General features: G+C 41.2%; 2 protein-coding genes across 2 annotated transcripts in view; both read left to right on the top strand.

Annotated features, from left to right (window-relative positions):
- SLC24A4 (solute carrier family 24 member 4) overlaps positions 1 to 7,454 on the top strand; it is a 90,568-nt gene extending 83,114 nt beyond the window's left edge. Inside the window, exon 17 of the mRNA XM_088166159.1 lies at positions 1,114 to 7,454. Within this exon, the coding sequence (XP_088022285.1) occupies positions 1,114 to 1,266 (153 nt within the window). The 3' untranslated portion in view covers positions 1,267 to 7,454. The remainder of the gene's footprint in view (positions 1 to 1,113) is intronic.
- Positions 7,455 to 10,777: 3,323 nt separating this feature from the next.
- Positions 10,778 to 24,565, top strand: part of RIN3 (Ras and Rab interactor 3) — a 64,429-nt gene continuing 50,641 nt past the window's right edge. Inside the window, exon 1 of the mRNA XM_088166157.1 lies at positions 10,778 to 11,371. Within this exon, the coding sequence (XP_088022283.1) occupies positions 11,325 to 11,371 (47 nt within the window). The 5' untranslated portion in view covers positions 10,778 to 11,324. The remainder of the gene's footprint in view (positions 11,372 to 24,565) is intronic.

Here is a 24,565-nt window from a genome sequence, read left to right on the forward strand (position 1 = left end):
ATGCTAAATGTCACTCAGCATAAGACACCCTCGTAACACATGACTTCTTAAGGTGAAACAATAATTCTGTTAGAAAAATCAATTTTGCTGGTACTTAAGGTCTGATCCTGCTTGACTCCCAGGAGACACTCTGTAGGAGGAATCAAATCAGGTATAAAGAATCAAAAAGGTATAAAAATATCCACTTATACTAATGTCTTTCACTGATTGCCTGTGGAGGCTTTGTAGAGGACGTGGTCACCACTGGAGATTTCACACTGTTGCATGACTAAGTCTTATAAAGCTTCACATCACCGGTGCATGACTTAAGTGATAGAATGACCAGGGCTGTTCACTCTGCTACAAATTTCCTAATGTATCTGATCTATAAGGTGTGAGAATGTGTTCTTTTCATTTCTTAACCCCAGCCTGCCATACTGCACAGTGCCTGTGGAACAACACAGGTGTTCTGTAGACATCTGTGCCTGGTGTTGCTGCGTGCATGTTGTTAATCAGCACTTTGGGAAAAAATGGGAGGATTATGTCTTCATGCTTTTCTGAAGAGAGTCTTTTCATAGCAGAAGCCAGATCACTTGAGTTTGAGGCATCTGTTACTGTCTCATTTTTTCTGCTGAGTACCTTGATTTGCACAGACCCTCCCACAGCAAACAGTGGAGAGTTTTGAGCAATATTAATAATAATCGAGAGGCACTGAACACTGTGAAAAATAGATGCCTTCATGAGGAATTAGTTGCTTTGCTACCTGTAACTTGTAACGCCTTAGTTCTAGAGCTCAGTAAATAAGCAAGCAGGACACCTCTTCTGAAGCTGTTGAAGGTGTGGGGATTAGGTGTTGGTGTACTACTGGGACATAAAAGATTTTCAGGGGAACACTTGAGGGAGGGACATTAATTGATTTAGTTTAGTTCATTGAATATTGTAAAACAGTCATAGGACAAATGAGACTCAGAACAGAGTACATCATATGGTGCCTTTTTGATCTATAAAATACTGAGAATATATTTTTGTCTTCCTGCAAACCTCTAATTCAAAAGACTAATTTTTTGGCTTATAATGGTTGTTTCCAAAAGTCTCCTTCAGAACTTAATTAACTGACACTCTGTTTGCTTGCAGGTGTTTGGAATACATATGAATAAGTGGAAACTTGACAGGAAGCTAGGCATCTACGTGTTGCTTCTTTATGCTATTTTCCTGTGTTTATCTATAATGATAGAGTTCAATGTCTTCACCTTTGTCAACTTCCCTATGTGCCGAGAAGAACTTTAACCCACAACAAGGAGAGAGACTGAAATTCTTCTGATTACACATGCTGTAAATGACAGGAGGCATTTCACAGTTCTACCTTCTTTCCATCAGTAATTTGAGTGTCATTCCTGCTTAATCAGCTAACGAGCACTTTTACCTATACGGAAGGAAAGCAGACCTTTCTTTTTACATGCTAGCTGAAGGCAACCAAAGCATTTTCCTCATCTTTGGATATTGCTGCTCAGTTATAAAGCTACATGGATCTTATGCAGAACTCTAAAAGGACCCATTTCTGGGCCTTCTGTTGTAGTTTTCATTCTCCTTTTGCAGACAATCAACCACCACCATCAAGGTTAGCAAGAGGATGGGAGAAAAATCTCTATAGTTCTTTTGATTTTGACATTTTCTTTCCATGGAAGGATAAAAGAGGCAAGTTCAGAACCTTTTTTGGCTCAGTCAGAATATTTAAACTACAGGACAAGAAAGTCCAAGGCACATATCGTGGCATGTACTGTTGAGGATCATTTCCCCCTTCAAGTGCTCTGCTTATAGAGAAACTGCACTGACAGTTTTTGATGGCAGTGTTGGATATTTATCACTCTGTTCAATGAACTGTATGGCAGAGAAAGAAGAGGAAATGGTTGTATGTTGTATCACTTGTGATGATGCACACTAGAAGTCAGAGTAACTGCATACTGAACAAGAGAATTTACATGCAGAAATTCATACTTGAAAAATATGTTTTATTGTTAATGAGGAATGCTGTATACATAGAAATAAACTGATATTTGTGGAATATTACGCCACAAGAAAATCTTCACGTTGGCCATTGTAAGCCCATTGTGTAAATTTAGAAGAAACTAAATAAATAAAATATAATTGGGTGCTCAGTAACTATCAGTTACTGTTACCAGCTGGGAGTAGTAGCTGAATGTAATCCAGACTTTCTGACAACAAAGCCCACCCTGATTATGATTTGATTTGATTCAGTTTGATTGGTGGGAGGAAGAACCTTATTTCATCAGTCAAGAAGCTGGTGTATTCTTCACCATTTTTTTTATTCCCAGAAGCTCAATGAAGATGAATGTCTGACACGGAGCAGTGCAGATAAGAGTCACGCTGACAAAAGCAGTCTGTCAAGAGAATATGGTCTTTGATTTGATTGCATGCAAGTTTTGAAGCATGATATACTTCTTTTTAACCCCAAGTAGAAGCCAAGTTTTGATATCCTTTCCACCAGCATAAGTCTGATATAAGGGATTACTCTGGATATAATTGACAGCAAGATCCAGCCCAGAGTATTAAAATAGCGGGTAACATTCCACAATTTAGCAGTGATATAATTATAAATCACTGAGACAGCATATTTTGAATTGCTACTAAACTTTAAAAATATTTTGAAGCTGTATGTGAATGATCACATAAAGTTTCTAAAGAAGCACAGTTACCTTTATACATAGATTTTTAAAATTTTTTAATGTTTATAAACGAAACCCTATCAACTAACAGTTGATGTGTTTTTAAATGCATTAATATTTTCCACTAAGACTATATATTAAAAATTATGTCAATGAGAATATCCTATAAAAACTTAGCAAATAAGCACTTACTCAGAAATTTCCTTCTTTTTGACATATATGACAATTATGTTTAGCCGGCTGACTTGCAGAATACTGTTTACACTGGGCAATGAGTTTACAATTCAAACGATTTTAAAAATTATTTTAGGATAAATTAAAGAGTATATGCTGCTGGTGGTGTGTTTTTTAAGAATTGGGTCCATTCAATGTCATTCTAAAGAGAAAAAGAGCAACTTATTTGTTATTTGCTTTACATTTTGTTACAAATGTCAGTATTAGTATCCATTTAGGGTTTCTTACCGTAATGAAATTGTTACATCATTAAACTAAGAACTAAAGATGGACACAAATACAGCATTACTAAAATGCTTTTTGAATAGGCAAGAATGGTAGTAAACACATTTTATCTCAAGTATGCCAATGACCCCATTTCCAGGCATTCACGTCGTTTTTGCTGCAGTATAAAGCTGAGGAGATGGAATTCATGTTCATCTTTGAGTCTCTGTTGCAGAAAGGCTGTGAAAATGCAGCATACTGCTGCACCAGTGTAGGAATATCCCTTTCCAGTCATACCCTCTCCCCTGCTGTCTTTCAGGAGGATGGTGTACTGCTGAAAATCTGGTGATGGCTTAGATATGAGACTGAAAGGAGCAGAGAGAGAGAGGCTGAGTAAATGGGGCTTTTCCTATATTCTGTTTTTGTGGTCTTGGAGAACTCTCTCCAAGCAAACATTTGCTCTCCTGTGCATGCTTCAGCTCACTTGTCTTTACATAATAGAAGAGTAGTTCCAAAGTCTGGATTTTCAATGTGCTCTGATCAGCTGAGTTGACAGGGATGAGGGAATCAAAGTTCATAGTGCCAGATCTAGAAAATTGTACTGTACCTTCATATTTCTGAGCCAGGCAACTTTAGAAGAGTATGGGCACCATTTTTTTTCTGTAGCAGCTGACTCTCAGCACAAATATGCATAAATTTTGTTTTCTAATTCTGTAAGTCCTTCACACATAATTTAAAATTACTCTGCCTAATCTGAATATCACCTGCTCCAGAAAACCAGTGCTGTGTTTTAGCAAGAAACAATCTCAGAATCCAGAACAACCCTTACAATTGTAGCTGGTTCCTGTCTTCTACAGCTCTCCCTGAAACATAAACTCACTTCAGGACAATTTATATTGAATTCTAATGCTGCATTTCCTGGGATGTTCTCATCTGCATCTACTGCTGTGCTTATCATTATAAATAACATTAGTAGGATTCTCCTTTGACACCACCATATGACCTAGGATGTATCGTTTGCCAAAGAATTATGAGGAACTGTGTCAGGGCTTTGATGGCACATAATCATATGAAGTACTTTAAGAAGCCCCTAAGTAGTCCTTGCCCATATGCTAAAATAAATAGTTATACACTAAGCCATGCAGGTAAACTTAATGGTCCAAGAAAGATCTGATTGACAAATTGTTGTATTGCAGATACTACATCAGAATGTATCAGTAATTCAGGAGGCTCTTGCCGAGTAATAACAGATTAGTGCCTTTCACATGTATACAGAAATAAAGAAAAACATTAGCTTGTGTGATCAGGAAACCATTAAAATTTTTGCCATTTTCTAGTCATGAAGATAAGTGATTTGAGCTTGGCTCTCCACTGTTAGCACAGTTCTATACTGCAGCTCTTCAGATTGTATCCATGAGATTTTGTAGCCATTTTGTTTCATTAACCATTGCAAAAGTTAGCTGGCTGAGTTTGGAATGTATGTCACAATGTTCTGTAAGTTAATGTTCAGCTCAAGAGTGAAAAGAAAGCTGGTGGATGTGAGAGAGAAAACTGTTAGTGTGATCTGAAATTTGCCAGCATACTAACGCTGAAAAGTAATACAACTCAGAAGAAGATATCCCATATCCAGCAAAGCTTACTTCAATAGGTTTGATTCCATTTTAAAGCTAAGCATCTATCCAAGTGCCTTGCTGGATTGTGTCCTGAGATGACAGTGGAGTATGGTTTCTGGGCTTTTTATCATAGTCAGTTCTTTCCATGGTCTATTGCTTTTGTAGTCTAAAGGTTTTATTTCTTTCTCAAATTAAAAGGTTTGACCCGATTCTGTGGACTTCTGCTCTGTTGATACCGTTTTGGGTTTCCCCTCTTGTAAATAAGAGAACTCGTTCCTTGTCTCAGACTTCTCAACTGTCCATCTGCCCTCATGTACGAGCAGCATCAAAGCTGAGTTACAGCTGGCCAAGAAGGGCTTTTAGAAGCCCTTTTGTGCTGCAGTTACCCTGGAGTAGCACAGTCCCACATAGACCCATGGAATGTAATCCTGTCTGGAGCAAGGAACTGGGAGTGTTTCCATTGAGTTCAGCAGTGTTTGATTCCATTTCTTTACTATAACAATTGTACTGCATTGTAAAGTGCTGCTTGAGTAAAGATTTCAAGCTGAGGATCTGCATGTCTAAATCTAAGAAGCTGCAGATATGGTGATCTTAATGTCTGTGTGATGGTCTAAGGGCTTCTGTCTGGGCTGAAGTCTGGCCTAGAAGAACACCTTAAGTCTTCCCAACAGGTACAGCATAGTCAGCCATCTTTCTCCTGGCTCAGTCATCGGCGTGCCAATTTTATTCTGTTTTTATATGCTTGCTGCAGCTGTAGCAAACAAAGTCAGGTTCTGGTTTTAGAATTTTTGTTAACTTTCTGTCAACATGTAAGCAAATGACGAAAGTCTTTACTAATGTAATACTTAGCAATTATAGAGAAGATTCTATTCCGTCTTTCATTTCCCTTGTGACTCTGCTTTAACTACACTTGTTTCTATTATGTGTTTGCTCTAGGTGCACTAATGCCTCATGAGTTTTGTCTTTCTCTCTTGGATTTCTTGTAGTTGTAATGCCATTTACTTTTGTCCCACTGTTAGTCGGTTTTGGTAGAGTTCTTCAAGCTATGGAAATACTGCCTGATTATTCATGCCAAGGAAAGATCAGACATTATGTAATATGAAACAGACACTAAAATAACTCTGATAGCCAGGTGAAACCAAAGAATCTTCCTAATTGAAGTCCATCACCTTGGAGCATAATGTTCTGTCATTGCAAGCCTCAGATCTCTGTTATTTGTGTTTAAATACTCAGAAGAAAATCTCTACAGCACATGCATTTGCTGCACAATTTTCTTTCTATTTCCATGAGTCTGAATGCCGCATTTTTCATTTTGTTGGATGGTGAGATTTTTATGATGGTTACCCAGGTAAATGACAGTGTTGAGTTACAGTGATTCAGTACCAAACCTGTTACTATTCTCTTGAACCATTTGAAAAAGTCTGTATGCAGGTGATCAATGTCCCACTGAAGAAGAGAATGTCATTCAACTGATGTGTGCATTCCAGTTTCTATTGTACATGTACAATGTACCTGTTGTGTACATGTTTAAAAGCCTCTTTTTGAATAACTTGAGCATACGCTTTTCTTACATTTTCCCACATGTGAGGTCCCGATGGTATTTCCCCAGAGCAGTCTGTGATATTCTGTATATGCCTCTCCTGACACGTGAGATGTGTGTAGCTGCTTCTCCACAGGCAAAGATGTGTAGTGATTGTGGCAATTTGTTCATCACATGGTTCTGCTTGCTACCATACAGTGCACTGTGTGAAAGAAATGAATAATTATGGGAAACTAATGCCATTTGGATATTTTCGTAGAAGAATTGCCAGTTGGAATTTAATCCTGTTTTGATTTTTCACTTGCACAAAGAATGTAGGTGATCATTGCTGTCCTATCACCGAGATGGTCTTGATAAACTTGAACGACAAATAAAAAGATTTGTTTGTAGCACTAGACATGGTAACAAATTCTAAAGATACCAGAATATGTGAAAACCAGACAGATATAATCTCTAGAAATATTAATAGCAATTGAGATGCTTCCTTTCAGAGGGTTTTTACAGAAAGATTATGGCCTTTATTCATATACCGGTTATTTATGCAAAGAAAACTTGTAAATCTTCTTCCCCAGCAAGACCTGTGTTTCAAGTGGCTGTTACTGCAGCAAAGTTATGACCAAATTCTTACTTTTATATTCTTGCGAGTGGTGCCAGTGTTCATTAATGTCCTGGTAGTTGGCACAATTTAGTATCAGTGGAACTGAGCAGAGAATTTGGCTCACGGTATCTCCTCCGTTGCAAGAAATTCTTTGAAATCATTTATGGTCACTAAAATAACTTCTGAACCTTTGAAAAATCTGTGTTTCATACTTGCAGGCGTTTTCAGTGCACCCTTCAGAGGTGCAATACCTCTTTAAATATTGTGAAAACCTAGAACTACTTACTTTGAAAACAGAAAGGGATGGGTTTGTAAAATGTAAATAACAGAAATCTCTCATGTTACTTATTTTTTCAATGACTGTGACCTTATGCACTGTGAATGCTCTGTGATATGGGGTCCATTGTACAGATAAATATGTCATGAAATCCAAATGGATTTAATGTGATAATTTGTTACAAAATGTTGGCATGATATTTGATTATTTTTGTTGTGAGAATTTTAAAAAATAGTTAACTGAGCATTTATAAAGATTATAGCAGTCAGTATTATAATGCACTATATAAAAATATGTACACTATCAATAAATTATATAAACAAGAGGGTTTGCTTTTTTTGTCTCAGATGATTAGTAGATGTGAAACATTCTTATATATATTGTTGAAAATCTAAAATTTCAGGACCCAAATACGACATGTGCCTGCATGTTTTTGGTGAAATCTGGACCCTGCTGAACTGAGTGACAAAAGGCCCATTCTGTGTATTCTAGGGAGTATTACCTGGATCAAGCCATTATTTGGAGTGAGTTAAGTGTATTGGTTTGATTCGCAGCAATTCTGAAACACCCAATTTGCTCTTTTGGGACTAGAAAACTGAGAACTCAGTCTGCTGAGAGCACAGTTTGCTGTACTGAGGCACTGATCCAGAAGCAATTCTGGCAACCTCAGAAAAAGCCCTGCTTAAGAGCATTTTGGCTGCCTCATCCTGTGGCATATTGGTGTCCAGCAGGTTCACACTGAGTATTGCATGCTGATGAGAGGCTGGAAATAAGGTCCAAAGGCCACACAGTGCTACTTTCCTTTCCCAGTTCCCTGGGCTCTGGAGATACTCCTTACCCCTGACTGCCCATTTCCAGCATCCCTGCATTCCTCCTCAGGGTGTGTGGAGACTCCTGCTGTGCTGTCTATCGTCTGTGGTGCAGTCTGTGCTGGGCTTAGGAAAAGCTTTAAATGCAGTTCTTGGAAAAAGAGGAGCTAAGGGTTTATTTACTTCATCTCAAGGCCTGGTATATTAACAGTTTCATTAGACAAGAGTCTTCTCATGAATACTCCTAGCCAGTTTACTAGCAGGAGATGCAAGTTAAAACAAAGCTTGATCTTTTTATTAAGCATTGTGCATGAGAGTGGAATCCCTACTGCTGTATAAACCTGGCATTAGCCACTGTGGGCTTATGTACATATACAGAAAAATCTTATGGAAGTGGACAAAAAGGATATTCTGCATTCTCTGACTTTTGCAAAAGATTTCATTCTTTAGTGTATGCTAGGCTAAATTTCTCTAAGCTGGGGAAACAAGAAGATTCCTCCTTTTACATAGAATTAACTTCTAAAAATCAGAATCTGAATGTGAAAAGTGCCTCTTTATAATCCTTCCATCCTTGACATGGTGACCCATCATGATCTGTTATGTAATAGGCTCTATAAAAGGCACATAATCTATGGATTAGTGACACAATAGGCATGACAGTTCCTAAGGGCTCCTATCACAGCAATATTATTGATGCAGCCACTCCCTACTGTATGGAAAGTAGAACTGTCATGTAATCTGGGCATATTCTGAAAGCCTTTATTGTAGCTCAAGTGCTCATTGTACTTAATGGCTTCCCCCATAAGTCATTTTTAAACCTTTACAACCCAGCTGCATGAAACTACAAAAAAGGGCTGCAGGATGCTGTGGCTTAAGATGGAAAGGGTGAATCAGTCCTAGAAGAGACATGAATTCCTCCCATTTGGCTTGGATTTATAACAGAGGAGTGTCAATTTTAAATAGCTGGATATTATTTTGTCATTTAGCTTTTGTGTAATTGTTTCCTTCCAAAGCCTGGTTCTAGAACACATTGACACATACTAAACCTGTCAAATCTCTGGCTCAAAAAAACACCTAGTAAAGCTTGGGCAAAATTTGTCTTCTTTTTCATATTTTAAATATTTTACAGAAATATTGAGTATTTTGCAGAAAATATGGAACTTTAAAAATTAAATTTGGTCAGTATCTTTAACGAATGTCAAAACTTCAAATTTCTGAAACTGCATTCTTTAGATTGAAAATAGAATGAAAGATTTCACTCAAATCACATGAAACAGATAGCACCAAAATGCTGGAATTTTGTATTCTGTATTTTTGCCATTTTTTCCTGGACCTTTTTAATAGTTCTAGTGATTTTTTTCTTCTTCTTCCCTAAAAATATAAATGGAATTGTCTAACTCTGTTGTGTTTTGCATTTGCAAAATCTTAGGTATTTGCCTAGGATGGCTGCCTATTTGTGTGAACAGTCTCCTCTGCATGAGCAGGTCCATGCTGGCAGCAGAACTTTGCATTTTTTTGTCTCAGCAAACCTTTTTTTTCCAGCAGAGCAAGGGCAGATGCTGAGTGGGCCTGGTCCCTGCTGAATTGCAGGGGAGGGAAATGGAAATTGGGGTAGAGTTGAATTTGTGTGGTGCATGTAGGAGATTGTTCTCATGCCAGTACCTGAGGTGCATTTCAAAGGTGCCCAGCTGGTGAACAAATCTAGAAGATATTTTTTCCTCAGACCTCTGAACCCAGAACCCACAGGAAGATTCAGAGCTGAGATCTGACAAGTCTGCAGTAAGGGATGAGTTTGTCTAAGACAACTAGATTTTTCATTGAATGAGTTTGTCATTGCCTGAAAATGACTCCAGGAGTTGGAGCAAGGCGATCTTTAATATAGTAGGAAAGAGCATTACAAGATAGAGTAGCTGAAAATTTAAAACTAGATAAGGCGAAAATCAGGTGTGAATTTAAATAATATCAGCAATTATGCACTAACATGCCTTACTTAGAAGGATGGTGAATTTTCCATCATGCAGTCTTTCAGTAAGGCTCTTTCTCAGATAATAGAATTTCTAAGATAAATCCTTGTAAAAGCTAGAAGATAAATTTCCTAATGAGAACTGAAGTTACAGTTTATTAAAAATAAATAAATAAATAAAGGAAAAATGTTGTCTTACGTTACATCAAAGGTGTGACTTGGTGATGGTAAAAGTGTTCCTGACTCTCTAACTCAGTGCCAGCAGAATTGGCTCTGTGCTCCACACTGAGGTCTAGTTTCCCTCTTGCCAATCCACTGACAGCTCCCTGGCATTTGCATTTCTGCTGTGGACTGTGTGACACTGTCTATTTTCAGAAGGCTGAGGAATTCCTTCTAAAGATAAAAAGGGCAAAAAGTTACTTTCGTCTCCCGCTCCATTCCATGCAATTGCTCTTCTCCACCTCTTCTTTCTACTTCTGCCTTATTTTTTCCATTATGTATTCTCCTAACATCAGCTCTTTCTGGAGCAGCTGGGCTGCCAGGCAGGAGTGTCCCCAGCGGGTGTGAGGGCACATCTGTCAGCCCCAGCGTCCCCAGCTGTGAGCTCAGCCGTGCTCCCCGCACAGCAAACCCTGGCTCAGGCTGCTGGAGCCCGGCAGGAGCTCCCCAGCAGCGATAGCTCTTCACTTGCCAGCAGTCACACCACCTTACCATTGCCTTCTGCCTTAACTGGGAATGCTTCTGCCAAGCTGTCCTCTGCCTGTGCTCGATGTTTCGTTTTCTCAGGTCCTGTGTAAATATAAAGGTTTCCAAGCTCCATCTGGTTCCAGTTACTCAAGCAGTAGAAATACACATGCTTCAGGAATTTGCAGACGGAGACTTACTGCCTTGCTGCCTTACAAAATCCTTTACAAAGTTCACTGTGCTCCGTTGCCTCCTGATATACCTGCAGTCTGAAAAACTGTTTCCTCTGAAACTTACTTAGGTTAGAGAAACAAATTAGTTGAAAGTCTCAGGCCCTTCTTTCTAATAAGGTTAACCTGCCTGCACTGCTAAATATGGCTTCATAACACACACACTCTCACACACTCACACACACACACACACACCCTTGACCACCAAAGACTGCCTCTTCCTGAAATCCCCCGTTCATATAAATACAGGAAGTAGAAATAAGAGAGGCTAAAATCGGATCTTCTTGGTAGTTTGCTTTCATTTCAGTGCTTGTTTAGTCTTCTGCCCTCCGATACTACTGAGCCTGAAGCTGGCTTTAAACATCTTCCCCCTCACGCCCTTGAAATACCATCTTCAATACAAAACCTGAGGATGTGGAAGTTCTGCTCAGCAATGGGAAGGAATTGCTTTTCTGACCGAGGAACTCTCAAGCCACTGTGATACAGAAAGTGACTTAAAGTTTGCTGTAATGATGAAAACATCAGCAGGAGAGAAGGGAGCCAGGGATGACTCAGGGTAAGTCCTGAATCTTTAGTGACTGTTCATTTTTAATAACAGTTGCTTTCCTTTTCCTTCTTAACAAAGAGTTCTCGGCTGCATTTTGAGCTGACTGCTGAGTTACTGCTTACACAGTCACAATGGTGTAGCATGACTGTGTTGCAATTTACAGTATTTCCTTTAACTGACCAGCTAAAAACAAACTGCAATACCTTTATTTAGCTTGAACCTTGGCTATTTAAGGAAGAAGGACGAATCCCAAGCTGCAGTTTGGGGCAAAGGACAGAAAAAGGGACTTCTTTGGTTTTGGAAATATGACAAAGCTTTGCTGGGAGGTTTGCTTTGTTTCTGCTGAAATGCAGAAGTGGATAAGGGCTCGTTCCTATGAGCTGATGGTCACTTCAATGCCTGCACACTAAGGTGTACACAAACCCTGTCCCCAGACTCCCAGGAGACTTCAAGTGTATTTTCTGTCAGGAAAAGGCTAAAGGCTTCCCTTGCTTCTGGCCAAAACTCTGCACCTTGCAGGACCAAATCCTGGGAAAACAGTGGGAGAGAAAATGGGTTTTGACACAGAGGACAGTCAGCAAGCTACTGGGATTCCAGGATAAGGCTGGAATCCTCCCAAGGCTTGGTTGTATCATAAAACCCATGCTGAAACTGGGCATTTCTGTTTCCTGTTGTAACATAGCTGCTTGTTGTTACATAGCTGCTGAAAATGTCAGTCACACACCCCACACCCTCCCTCCTTCCCCTTTGGAAAATTATAATAATAGCAGATACTGAGACTTTTCCTTATCTGTCTAACACACTTAGCCTGTCTTCCATAAAAGCTCCCAGATATTTCTGTGATGGATCCAATAGAAGCAGCCGTGTGGATGGGTGGATAGATATGAGGTATTTGCATCTCCAGTTGCTGAGGGTGCTGCCCTAGTTAGAGGACACTCATTCAAAAAGGGGGGAAAATTGCTGCTGACAGGCCACTGTGTGGTGGTTTTACCATAGCACTGTTCCCAAATACACAAATGGAGTGGGGGGGATGGAGGCAAAACCCTGCATTGCCATTGTCACTGCTTTTGCCTTGTCCAATTGTTTGCATTAAGTGGAACAATGCCACTCCTGTTTCAAGGTATAATTCCTCAGTTCCATGTAATGTTAAACACTGAGGGACAAAGATCACACAGCCATCAGGAAAAAATGAAAGCATCCAATCCCTGTAGACTGGCAAGAGGAACTTAGTATATGGTAAACCAAAGAGATTGTACTTTGCAGATATTCCCTGCATTTGTGACAGTTAAGATGTTAAGTATGATAAACTGAAAGATATATTCATTTATCTCTTTCTGAGATGTCTGAAAGGAGCCACATGCTTACAAAGGTTTGCTTTCTGTCTTGAGCTGCAGGAGAAAGTAAACAAGCCTAGATTAGAACAGTAAATCAAGTGGTTGGAGGAATATTGAAGCATCAGTGGGCATGCTGCATGCATTCTTCTGAACAATTTAACAGAATGGACCTTTCATTTCATTAACTTATTGTCTTTACTTCCAATCTATCTCCCAGTCATAAAAAAGAGCTTGGGTATTTTAAAATCTCTTGTAACTGTTTCTGTTTACATGCTATAATATCGCTGAAGATCCTCAAAATTACACTTTAGCAGGCATATGTTGTGGCTTCCAACACATTACAGAATTAGAAACCTTTCTAAATGGTGTTTAGCTGATTTCCTGTTATGGTTACACTGAATTAGGTGCAAATTACGCAAAGTATTTGGAGTTCATAGCTTTCTAAAGAAATAGTAACCTAAGGCAAGGTGTTGATGGGGAATCTAGACCTGATTTTAAAATTCTGTGCACAAAAATTGCGTGAGAAATTGCTGAGATTGTCCCTCTATTCAGCATAGTTTTGACATGAGTTAAAAGGGAAATCTTACTCACATGCACAGAAACTATGGCAGTGGAAATTATCATGGAAGTACCCCAGCAACTTGCAAATATGCATGCATTTATTCCTAGTAAGGACTTGGGTCTATTCTTCATGTAGTAAATCTATAAACATGTTTTGCTGCTTTGTGTCTGCCAAATGTCAGAAAGACACTGGGGAGAAATCTGCCTCCAGAATAAGTTCCTCAGAGAGGAATGAGAGAGAAGTGCAGCTAGGAGCTGGACAAAAATCAATCTAATCAAATTCTTCCAAAATGCTATGGGTGAGAAGCAGGGAAATTTAACCATTAATTCTCACCTAGAGTCAGGCTAACTCCTAGGAACATTAGTAAGTGGTGAGATCACAAAACATCTGGAGAAATGTGAGCTCCTTGACCATGGCAACCATGGGTCATATAAAGATACACGCCTTCACTCCAACATCTGGCAAATGTATGGAGGATAGGATGAGTAGAGCAGGCAGGAGCTGAGACAGAGATATTATGTGCAAATATTTAATCCATCTTTAAGAAAATGGCTGTTTCAGGTAGCTGGGATGGGTTCCAGTGGTTCTCATTTCTGGGACACTAGATTACCTAACAAAGTAATGATTGTGCATCTTTTGGTGACATGTCTTTTTTGGCACAAAACCCACATCACAGCTGACAGATTTCATGTGATGAACGTAGACATGAAGAGGTCAAACACTGGAGGAATCTGTAAACTGAACCGCTCTCATAGGCTCACAGATTTTAGCTTCAGAAAGGAATGTTTTGATTGTCTAGTCTGATCCCCTGTTAGAGCAGACCAGAGAACCTATGAAACATGCTATGAAAACCATGACTTCTACTGGAATGGGAGTTTTCACAGAATCACAGAATATTCTGGGATCCCACAAGGATCATTGAGTCCAACTCTTGAGTGAATAGCCCATACAGGGATCAAACCCGTGACCTTGGTGTTATTATTTGGCCACAAGAGGTTTGTTACCAAGGGATTCTTCTATCCAAGCTACACATACATCTCTGCAGTGCAGTAAATAAATCTTACGCCAACTGTTACCAGGTTCAGGTTTGAGTTGAGAAAAAATTCTTTAAAATTTCTCAAGAGCCTTCCTTTGTAAAAAGCTAAATCTCAGATTATTTGAATCAGTGGAAAAAGTCCTGTTGACCTCGGGAAGTCTTGGATCCAATGCAAAGTACTCCTCAAGGAAAAGGAGTACTCCCACCAGAACCTGTGAGATGTGGTGTTTAAACGGGGAAGGGACAGTTCGGGCAGCTGGAAACAAATCAGTGTAATTAAATCCCTGCTGTCTGTCAAGCTCTGATAAGGGATACACTTTCCAGCTGAGAGGGATGGTGCTTCTCAGGAGGGAAATCTCTGTGCTCAAGATGCATTGCACCAAGACTGGGATATCACTGTAAAGATACAAATATGGAGGTGCTCTCCAAAGCTACCTGAATTTGTTAGCGGGGAGACAAAAATCTTCTGAAATTCATTTAACTGAACAGCATGTTTACAACCACAATGACTTGTTACATTATTTTTCCAGTACTTCTAGTACGTGAGTCCTTGCCAAACTTAGCGAACGTTTGGAACATATTGTGCAGTGGTACTGGTGGCAGCAGAGAAGTCACCTGCCCTTTGGTTCCTAGAGGACAGAACACACTGGGAATATTGCCCCTGAGCCTCTCATCACTGCAGACAGTCTTATACCAGTGCTCACAGGAATGGGGGCACAAATGTAAGCAATATTCTGATCATCTACTTTCTGCTACAGGTTCAGCTAAATATAGTTTTTCACTTCCTGTCCTGAATGGCTATGTGCTGGTTTGTATTGTTAGCTTTACAAGCTAGAGGCAACACAGGCTGAAAAATGTACACGCAAGTTGCACACATCTCCTTTGCTCTGTGTGCATGGGTATTCATGTAAAGCACTGGGTCCTGGACACCAGCTGGGAGAGTTGCTTGGCACAAATTGGGCTGGCTCCATCCCTTATCAAACCATGTGGACATAGTCCAGGTACTTTAGAGATTATCTATTTTATAGCATATTTCCAAATGATAGTAGGACTATATTTTCACTCATTCATCAGTAAATATAGATTGTTTCTCTGAGATCAACAATATAGGATTGTAAGACTCAGAAGAATCTCCAAAATAACCTAGATAATAGACATTAAAGAAAATTCCTAAACCAAATCCATTAGGAAGAAAAAAACTGGACAGTTTTAAATGCTTGTTCAGGTCAATTGATAAAGAGCACAGAAACCGAAGTGCCTTAGTGAAACTTGGACAAAATATTGTCCATCACAGACCTTCAACCTTTATAATTTTGAAGGGAGAAGGTTTTTGCTTTTGGCAATTGAAAGAAAAAACTTTTTGGAAGGTAATTAAAACGAACAGGCAGCTGTTTGGAATGACTGGCCAAATTCTAGTGCAGATGGATCTGTGGATAGAGTGAGGATATGGTCATCAAAAGCCCTTGATGCCCCAGAAGACTTTTCCACTTTTCCAACTGTATCCAGAGGCAGTCCCCCTGTGTAGGGAAAGGTGTCTGTAAGTTTTTGATTGTTTCAGTTGCCCTTTGTGAGGAATTACTAATTAATGACAATGAATTTAGATATTTAATATGTCATTATAATCTTTCTAATTAGAATTAGGAATAGAAAGAACCATGGGGAAAGCATGTTTAGCACATGTTCTGTAGAAGACCAAAGAGAGGCTATGATGCCTCTTGCTATAATGTCATCAGTTCTGGGTGGTCCTAAAGTCGCAGGGGATGGGTCGTGCTGGGATGGACCTGGTCTTGGCAGTCCCAGTGTTCAGAGCAGCAGCTGTATCACAGATAATTTTGCTGACCTGGAGCCTTTAATTCCTTCTGAGGAATTAAAGCAGGAATAGTTATAAAGCTGAGATATTTGATCATTATAAAAAATTTAGTTTTAAAGTATTCATACTACCAAAGAAGACTTTTAGATTTATCTAGACCAAAACTGAGAAAAGAAGAATGAAAAGAGACTATGTTTCACTGCAGAAGAGAGTTTAAGTAGGCCTTCAAGAAGCAGTGGAAGCAGTTAATGCAAATTCATGCTACAAGGGCAATGAAGTTGCAATTCTTGGATCTCAAAGCAGGCACTGGTCTGCAGTGGTCTGCAATTCAGTCTATGTACTACATTTCTTCCTCATCCCAATTTTGAGATTAGTTTTTTTCTGTGTTGTGGGATAGGTGTTTCATATGAGCAACAAAGCAGAATCTCTAGAATAAATCCTCATCTGGAGCCAGGTAGAAGCTAGACAAAATCATGCATGCCTGTCTGCCTGCATGAGAAAATGTATTTTTAAAATCTAGGCACACATATATGAGAGGTTTAGTGAGGGTGCTTTCTTCTCCAGAATTCGCTGAATGAGAGGAGGCACTGCCTGCACAGCTCTGGTAGGCATGGCCTGGGTTCCTGACTGTGTTCTCTGAGCTGTAGAACTTGCTCAGAGCTAGGTCAGGTTGCCAGAAGAACTGGCCATGGGCCACAGAGGTCATTGTATGGCACTTGTGGGGTGAAATGACTGGGGGCTGCCCATGAATTTGAAGAGCAAAGTGCCTGAGGGGGATGTATATGACTGAGTCCTGTCCTGCTTCCACACCACTTGAATGAGAGTGCAGAACTTCTCCAGGAGACCCAGCCAGCAGTGGAATACTCTGAAATTCACTGTTCCGAGGTGGGACATGTACTGCAAATTGGGAGATGTAACGTTGCTGGGCACAGCCTAGTTCTGACACTGATCTAGTTGCACAAAGGTAAGAAGACAGCTGAACAGGCAGGCAGGCATCAATGGAGAACTATCCACCAAAAAATGTGCCAAGGGTCAAAATCTGTCAAACTATTTCTATGCTTCCCGGCCAGAGAGGGCTTCCTGTGGTACAGAAAGGAGCGGAGAGCTGTCCTTGTGCAGTGGTTGCACCCATCTGCCATGGAGGGCAGGGCTGTTCACTGGGTTGTTGGTGTGTGTGCTGTATTTTCTTGGCATCCCACTCTGCCTCCACCGCTCTGTTGGCAGCCCTGATCTGCTCGTACAGTGCAGGAGCCCACGGGTAGGGGAGGAGGGAAATGTGTCTGTGCAAGTACCTGGTGACACAGCACTGTGAAGCAGCTGTGGCTGGGGGAGCAGTGCTGTTTAACCTGAGCAAATGAAATAGAGCTACAAGCGTCACCCACTATGGTAAATATTGTAGCCACAAGCCTTTCCTCTGTCCATTCTGTGCCTGGCTGAGCTATCTAAAGTAATTCTACCCACCTTCAGGAATGAGATCCCTCTATACCCTGCTGGAGGGGACCATAAAGGTAGTGCTTCCCTCAGGATAATCAGTTGCAAGAGTTTCGAAGTGCTTAGCTCCTCTTTGCCTGCACCCAAAATGGTATAAATTTTTTTGCAAGTGAAGATGATTACTTGAGCAGTAAAGGATTAGCAGATGTGAGCATTGCATAGCTGGTTGTGCTAGTCACATTTTCCTAAATAGATACTCTGTTAGATACACACGAGCCAGGGAGTGCTATGGAATGCAGCTCTTTTCAAATAGATTAATACATACATGCCTATGTGTGTGCCTTTCCCAGACTTTCTATAAGCTTTTTGCTAAACATTAAATGTATTTATGTCTGAGTAAAGGATTTCTGCTTTCTGCATTACTGGTACCTTTAAAGGACAAAGTGTTTTCAGTAACTGTAATCACATTGTGTGATTAATATAAAGTCCTTGTCTTTGTAAAAGGATCTCTGGGTGTTTCATGGATATTAAGCCTCCCAACAACCAGCTGAAGACAGGTACTGTTACTATAGGAAGGGAAACTGAGGCATGAATTCATGGAGCTGATTTAATTATAGTTATTTACTTCATAGCCCAATCCCCTGGATCTTTGTTGAGCAAAGTGAAACTCTGGTCTTTCTCAGACCATCTTTTAAATTTGACGTGATGCTAGAAGCAGAATCCATTTTTCAGAAAGCCTTTTCTCTTTGGTGGATGAGTTCCCTGCTGGATTAGGGAGCTAAACCAACTTCCTCAGTGTTTGCACAGCTTCTAGAGCTGAAACAAAAGTGGTGTGTTGGATGTGGAAGTGGTACTCTTCCTGCAGTACCGTCCATTGCCCTGGATGAGGAGGAGCACAAAAGCCCACCCTGAGACTTGCTCTCTGAGGCAGCCAAGAATCCTGGCTCTGGGAACGATCCTGCAAGGGGTGGGGCTGCTGGGATTTGCTCTGGGTGACTCGGGGTCTGTGTATCAGGACTGCTTGAAATTATGTCCTGACCATGTTAATTAGTACTTTCTCTTTGCTTTTGCAAAGCTAATGACTTGTTGGGGAATTTCAAGTGCTTTGTTGAAAGCAACTGAACACAGACAACCTTCTGGATACTGGGAAAATTTCGCCAAATATAGGGAATCCACATAGCTCACGTACATCCCTCCCATGGCCCTCTGGAGAAAGCCAGTCTTTTGAAGTCTCTCTCTTGTGAAAGCAGCTGTTGGGCAGAACAGAAAGCAGCTGCAGCTCCTTACGAACTGGATTAAATTTTCTGCTGCTTGGAAAAATTCACCAAGGAAACAGAGAGAGACCAACAAATAGCAGAGTCTGGGGACAGACAGCACTGCTGGCTACCTGCATCACTATTCTGCAAATTGCTAGCAGACTTCTAGGCAAAAAAAGGTTGTCACACATACTCGACTAAATGACAGCCTGGGACCCAGCCCAACCTTTCATCTTGCCTGCCAAAAATCTTTCTCTTCTCTCTTTCCTTTTTTGCCCCCCTTCAGTTCTCTTCAAGGAATTTGTCACTCCTGATACCCTACACAAAATAAGAAACCAGGCAAAGCTCAAAGCTTCTCCTGCTGAATCAACGCACAGGAAAGAGCTGGTGTTTCAGCTTCGGCCAATTTTCCTTTCTGCCCATAGGACAACTACATAATACAGAAAGTTTTTGTTTAATTGTGTCCTGAATTCCCATTCTAATCCTTTCTTAGGATTAGAAAGTAGTTAATTTTAGGCTGGATTTCACTGATAACCTTTCCAGCCAAAAGGGAAAATTACTGTTACCCTCCCAGCAGAGATGGGTCCTTGGTGCTGGAAATCCAGTAAAGAATGGAGGGGGGGCACTGTGAATATCAGCTGAGACAGTGATAGATGATGGCTTTAGTCCCTTGGCCTGGCTTTCTGTTGTCTCCCTTTGCTTTTAGAGCCAGCTGTCTAGATCCAGTCTGGATTTACCCTGCCTAGCTTTAGGTGTTTAATTGTTGTGTCCGTTTAGGAACCTATGCACCCATGGTGATCTCTGGTCTTACTGGAGAAGCAGCAGCTCCAGGGAGTAATTCAGAGTGACTGCTGCCAGTGAGCTGAATCCAAGTCTTAAATTTGTTCATGCCTCACCAAGCCGAGCAAGGGGCCAGGCCAGACAGCTATGTCGAGCACTAACCTTCTTTCCTCCCTGGCCCTCTGAGTCAGAGTGCCCCAGTGTCAGCCAAGCAATAGCAGCCTGCAGGTGGGGGTGGCTGCAACACAGATGTTTTGGGCAGGACATGACCCAGACAGCCATGCTGTGGATTGCCTTAAACTACTATGAACACAAAGCCTGTGGCTCATGACTTACCTACCTTTTACCCCTAGTGACACTGGGGCTAACCATAAACACAATTAAATGAACAAGCTTGAGGTCCCAGCAGTGGTTTGGTGGGGTCTGGGGGAGCTGACAGGTTTGTCTGGCTGGTTGGCAGGATCTGCAGTCACATGCTGAGCTGCCAGTCACTGCAGGGACATTTTAGCAGTTTCTGATGCTGCTCCACTAAGCTGCCCTTTGGTTCCAGGCTGTCCCTCCAGCAGAGGAGGATGAAGGCCATGGCCACCCACAAGACAGGTTGCTCAACTTAGCAAACTAGAACACCTCTCCCACTGAGTTGTTTCCAGATGTTCTGGAGGTGTTCACCACTAGAAGGTGGTGAGGGACCATGTCATTTCACCACCTTTCCATATCCCTGAAATACCCAAAAGAGCCCTTTTCTTCTTCCTCTCCTTCTCTCAGGAAGGCAGATCTCAACCTCGCCCCAGTGTAAATGCAGGCAGGGACCCCATCAAGTAACAAAGCAAGAAATGAACACATTTCTCTAATGCTTAATCAATGTTAGAGGCATATGAAATTGCTGGAGTAATGCTTAAGGAGGACAGACAAAGAGTAGTTTCACAGATTTAGATATTTGTCTTTTTCACTAAGAGCACTGCACATTGAAATTCATTCCCACTGGAACATGAATATCTGTGTGTAAGTAAATCACTTTGCGTGGTGCCTTGAGAGGAGAGACCTCAGAAGTCCTGTGCTCTGCTCCTTCAGATACTGCAGAATGAAAGTCCAGTGGATTTATTTCCCTTGGCAAAACAACCATTTCTAGTTGCAAATCATGACTGAGATAAGGGTTTGCAGATATTTCTTAGTACAGAGGAAAACTGCTCAGCGTTTGTGTGGTTAGGCTCTCATGTCTTGTGTGCCCCATGTCTACACTCAATCCCCTCACGGGGTGACCGAGGCCATAGCTTTTTATCACTAGTCTGATATTCCTCTAAATATTTTGCCCAGGTTTTTGGCTCTAACACATCATGCAGATTTCAAATAATTTTTAATATATACGGTTTGAAACAGAATGAGTTTATGAAAGCCATGAAACTGCAGTCTATTCTTAATGAAGTTTGAATTGGAAATTTGTCCCTCCCCTTTATTTTCCGTTTCCTTTTCCCCTCTTTGTTAGGTGATTACAATATAGAAGAGCGTTTCCAGGGTTTCCATTCCCGTCTTCCTTCCTGTCCAGATGAGCTGGAAAGGGGCAAAGCCTATGCCCGTCACCTTGACCCTGCAATAAAAGCAGGGGTGCTCTGGACTTCCCCTTCAGGTGTTTTTGGAATGCAGAGGAGAAGCCCTTCTCTCCAGGGCCCCTCTCGAGCACTGACATGGGAGGGTGAGGGAGGTCTGGGATTTCCTTATGGTCTTAAAGCCCAGGAAGTTGTTTCTCCACAACATTTGCTTCTGGTTTCTGCACTGCACAAGCCTTTCCAGAGAAGCTGAATTATCCAGCAAACATGTTTGCAGTTTTTTTGCTGAGGAAAATGTCTGTTCTCTAGCCACTGTGACCCTGCCTTGGCTGGTGTTTCAGCAGCTCCCTTTCCTTTGCACTGAAAAGGCCTTGCAGAAGGATAAATGATCCTTCATTGCCTGCACACAAAGAAAAATCTTCAGTTTTGCTGATACACTGAAATTCCTATGAGAATAATTTGAGTTTGAAATAAGCAAAGGACAAATGCCCTGAAAATCTCTGATTGCAAATGTGGAGGAGAACTTTTCATTCTGTTATCAACTGACTGTTGTTAGGGAGTACAGCTAATAAAACCTGCAAAGTGTTTTTGACTCGACAAGGTATGTTTTGACTGAGTAAAAAGAGAAGTTGATGTTTGTGAGACAAATTGTTGACTGCAAAATATATATGTAAAATAAATACAAAATAAATTTGCAAAAATATGTACAGACAATTCAATAAAGGCAGCAGTATAATTTGTGAATATCAGCCAAGAAACTTTACACCAATAGGATATAATAGTCCTAGTCCAGTGTGGAACCACAGGCAGCATATTCCATTGGTGTTAATGAATGCAGGAAATGGCTAGACTGAAGGGGGAAAAAAAGCAGGGGGGTCTTTGAAAGAAGGGCTCTTCCTTCAGGAAATTTTTGGAAATTTTTTTATATTGTTTCTGTCCATGCCATGGCTGTGAGTTTGTGTGAGAAGGCTTGTTTGATAGTGGAGCTGACCTGGGAACTATCAGTAATGAGAATTAGCTTGTTCTTTGTTTGGGGTTTTATGCATATGCAGTTCTTTATAGTATACATGACTTTGTGTATTTAAATAGAGGGACAGACCTAATTAACCTAGGAAACACAGGGAAGCTGGGAACTTCATAAACACTTAGTTGCAGCTCCCCACCCCTTGAGAGAGCTCTTCACTGGAAGGTTGTTGGCAAGGTCAAGCAGGAGAGTGTGACAGGGGTATTGCTGCTCCTGCACTATAAGCGCCTACAATTAATTTGATTAATTTAGGAGGAAGCAGCATTGGAGGGTTTATGGGAAGCACTGCAGACACCCACTTTTTCTCTGTTCCTGAGTTACTTGGCCCTGCTGCTCCTGCCCTTAGAGAGCCAGCACTGGCCCTGAACAGCAGGTTTGTGCTCTGACGAGGGACAGTGGTTACATGTCCCTCACAAACATGAGCAGCTCTCACCCAGCAAGGCTCCTGCAGAGCTGACCTGACTCCTCACCTTTCAATGGGGGCAAGGCTCTACTGAGTTCAAAAGCAGATAAGCTGTAGTCACATCCTTTGCCTGCACTGTGGAAGTGATGAGGAGAATACCTGTGCTAGCTCTAAACCTGGTGATGGCAGCAGCCAGGGCAGCAGGGCTTAGCATGAGCTCGGTCATTCTGCCAGCACTCCATGTGTTTGTGCAGAGCCTGCTCCTGATGATCAGCTCCTTCAAGCTATTCCAGCTATCCTTGCTGTGCTCTGCAGGCAGCAGTGTATGTCCAACATGTTGATCCATCAGCAAGCCGAGCCACATACTTTATAAGACGCCTGTCTGGTGTCAAATATGAACAGAAAACTCTGTGGCTACTTGTTACTTAATAAATTCACACATGATTTAGAGTTCTTCCACCTGCACAAGTGGCCATGGCATATTTTTGCCCTTGAAGTATAGTAGAACTTGTTCATTTTTGTAACTTCCTCTGTTGGTTTTCACCAGGGTGGTGAGGGTTTGGTAAATTGGTGAGTGGTTTAAGGGTAGGTGAGCCGTCCCACACCTGATCACCTGATTCCTCTGTGCCTTTAATGGAGCTCCCTAGCAGGGTGAGGACTTGCTCCACTTTGGCAAACTTTGACGACCATGTGCAAACAGGGTCCAGCTGCATGCAAACCTGCTAGCCTTCACAGAATTGGGCATTTGAGAATCCCTGGCAGGTACAGAAGAGATCACTTGAAGTGAGACTTCAATTGCAGAGGGCAAAATTCACTGCTGAAATTGGCTGTACCTATAACAGAAAGTGGAGTAGGTGGGAGATAGAGAGTTTTGCTGAGCTATGAGGTGTCAGGATACTTAGGAGACCCTTGGTTTTTCTTACCTTTGACAGCTGGAACAGCTGTTGCCTTGGCTGTTAAGCTTGGTCCTTCCAGGCTGAGCCAAAACTCCTGGATGTGCAGAGCATCAGCTGTAACCAAAGAGTCGAAGGGTGGACATTTAAGTAGAGGAGGAACAAGGGGACCAGTGAGCAGGAGGAAGTGCTCTGCCAACCACAGGCTCTCCACAGACCACAGGCTGAGAAGCACAACTTCCTGAGCTATAAACTCGTCACCAGGGTGGACCAGTAACACAAGCATTCTGCAAGGTAGGGAGGACACTGGACAGGCAAGCCTGCCTCATGGGACACACCAAGCTTCTCACATCATTGTCCAATTTTTCTGTACATCCAAGAAACTTACAATGCAGGAAGCTCCCATGGCTTGCTTTACATCCTATTTCTTTCCCGCCTCTTTCTGCCTGTCAGACAACAAAAAATTTGTTTATTTCTGACTAGAGGATGATAATTACCTGGTTGTGATCCCTGAAGATCTCAAGAACTTATTTTTCTACTTTTGGGTTTTTCATTGTTGGCTATATTTTAGTTTGTTGATTTTTGTCAGATCCCTTAGCTCTGTTATGAAAAACCTGAAATTTCTGTAAGTCAGGGTTCACGTTTGGTGCACCAAATCAGCTTTTGTGCTATGGGTTTTTCAGTATATCACTTTGCTGCCTTCCCATCTCCCTAAAACTCTGTTTTATGATGAAACATATAGAATTTCAGAAATTTCCAGGATTTCAAAGATGTTGTAGCTCTTTCTGCAGCTACAGGGTCTCACTTCCACCACCTGTTGGAAGAAAGAAGAACCCAACAAGGTGACCAAAGGCAGGTCCAGAGAGTAAATGAATCCTTCTCTTCCTTCTCAGATTAATTTGATCCGAACTGATGAAGTGATCAAAGATAGGCTGGCTTATGAGAGTAAGTAGATGGCGTCAAAAAATGGCCACTTCTAAGGTAGAAGCAAAAGGAAGCTTGACGTCCTCTAGCTGTGGCCCTGCATAACTTCCCTCACAGTAGTAACAGCACGTGAATTCACATGTGTCTGAACAAAGATATTTAATAAGTCTGTGCAGTTTGGACACCAAGCTACCAACATTCAATGT

This window comes from Sturnus vulgaris, chromosome 6, assembly GCF_052056855.1.
Source record: "Sturnus vulgaris isolate bStuVul1 chromosome 6, bStuVul1.hap1, whole genome shotgun sequence".
In the NCBI taxonomy this organism is placed as follows: Eukaryota; Metazoa; Chordata; class Aves; order Passeriformes; family Sturnidae; genus Sturnus; species Sturnus vulgaris.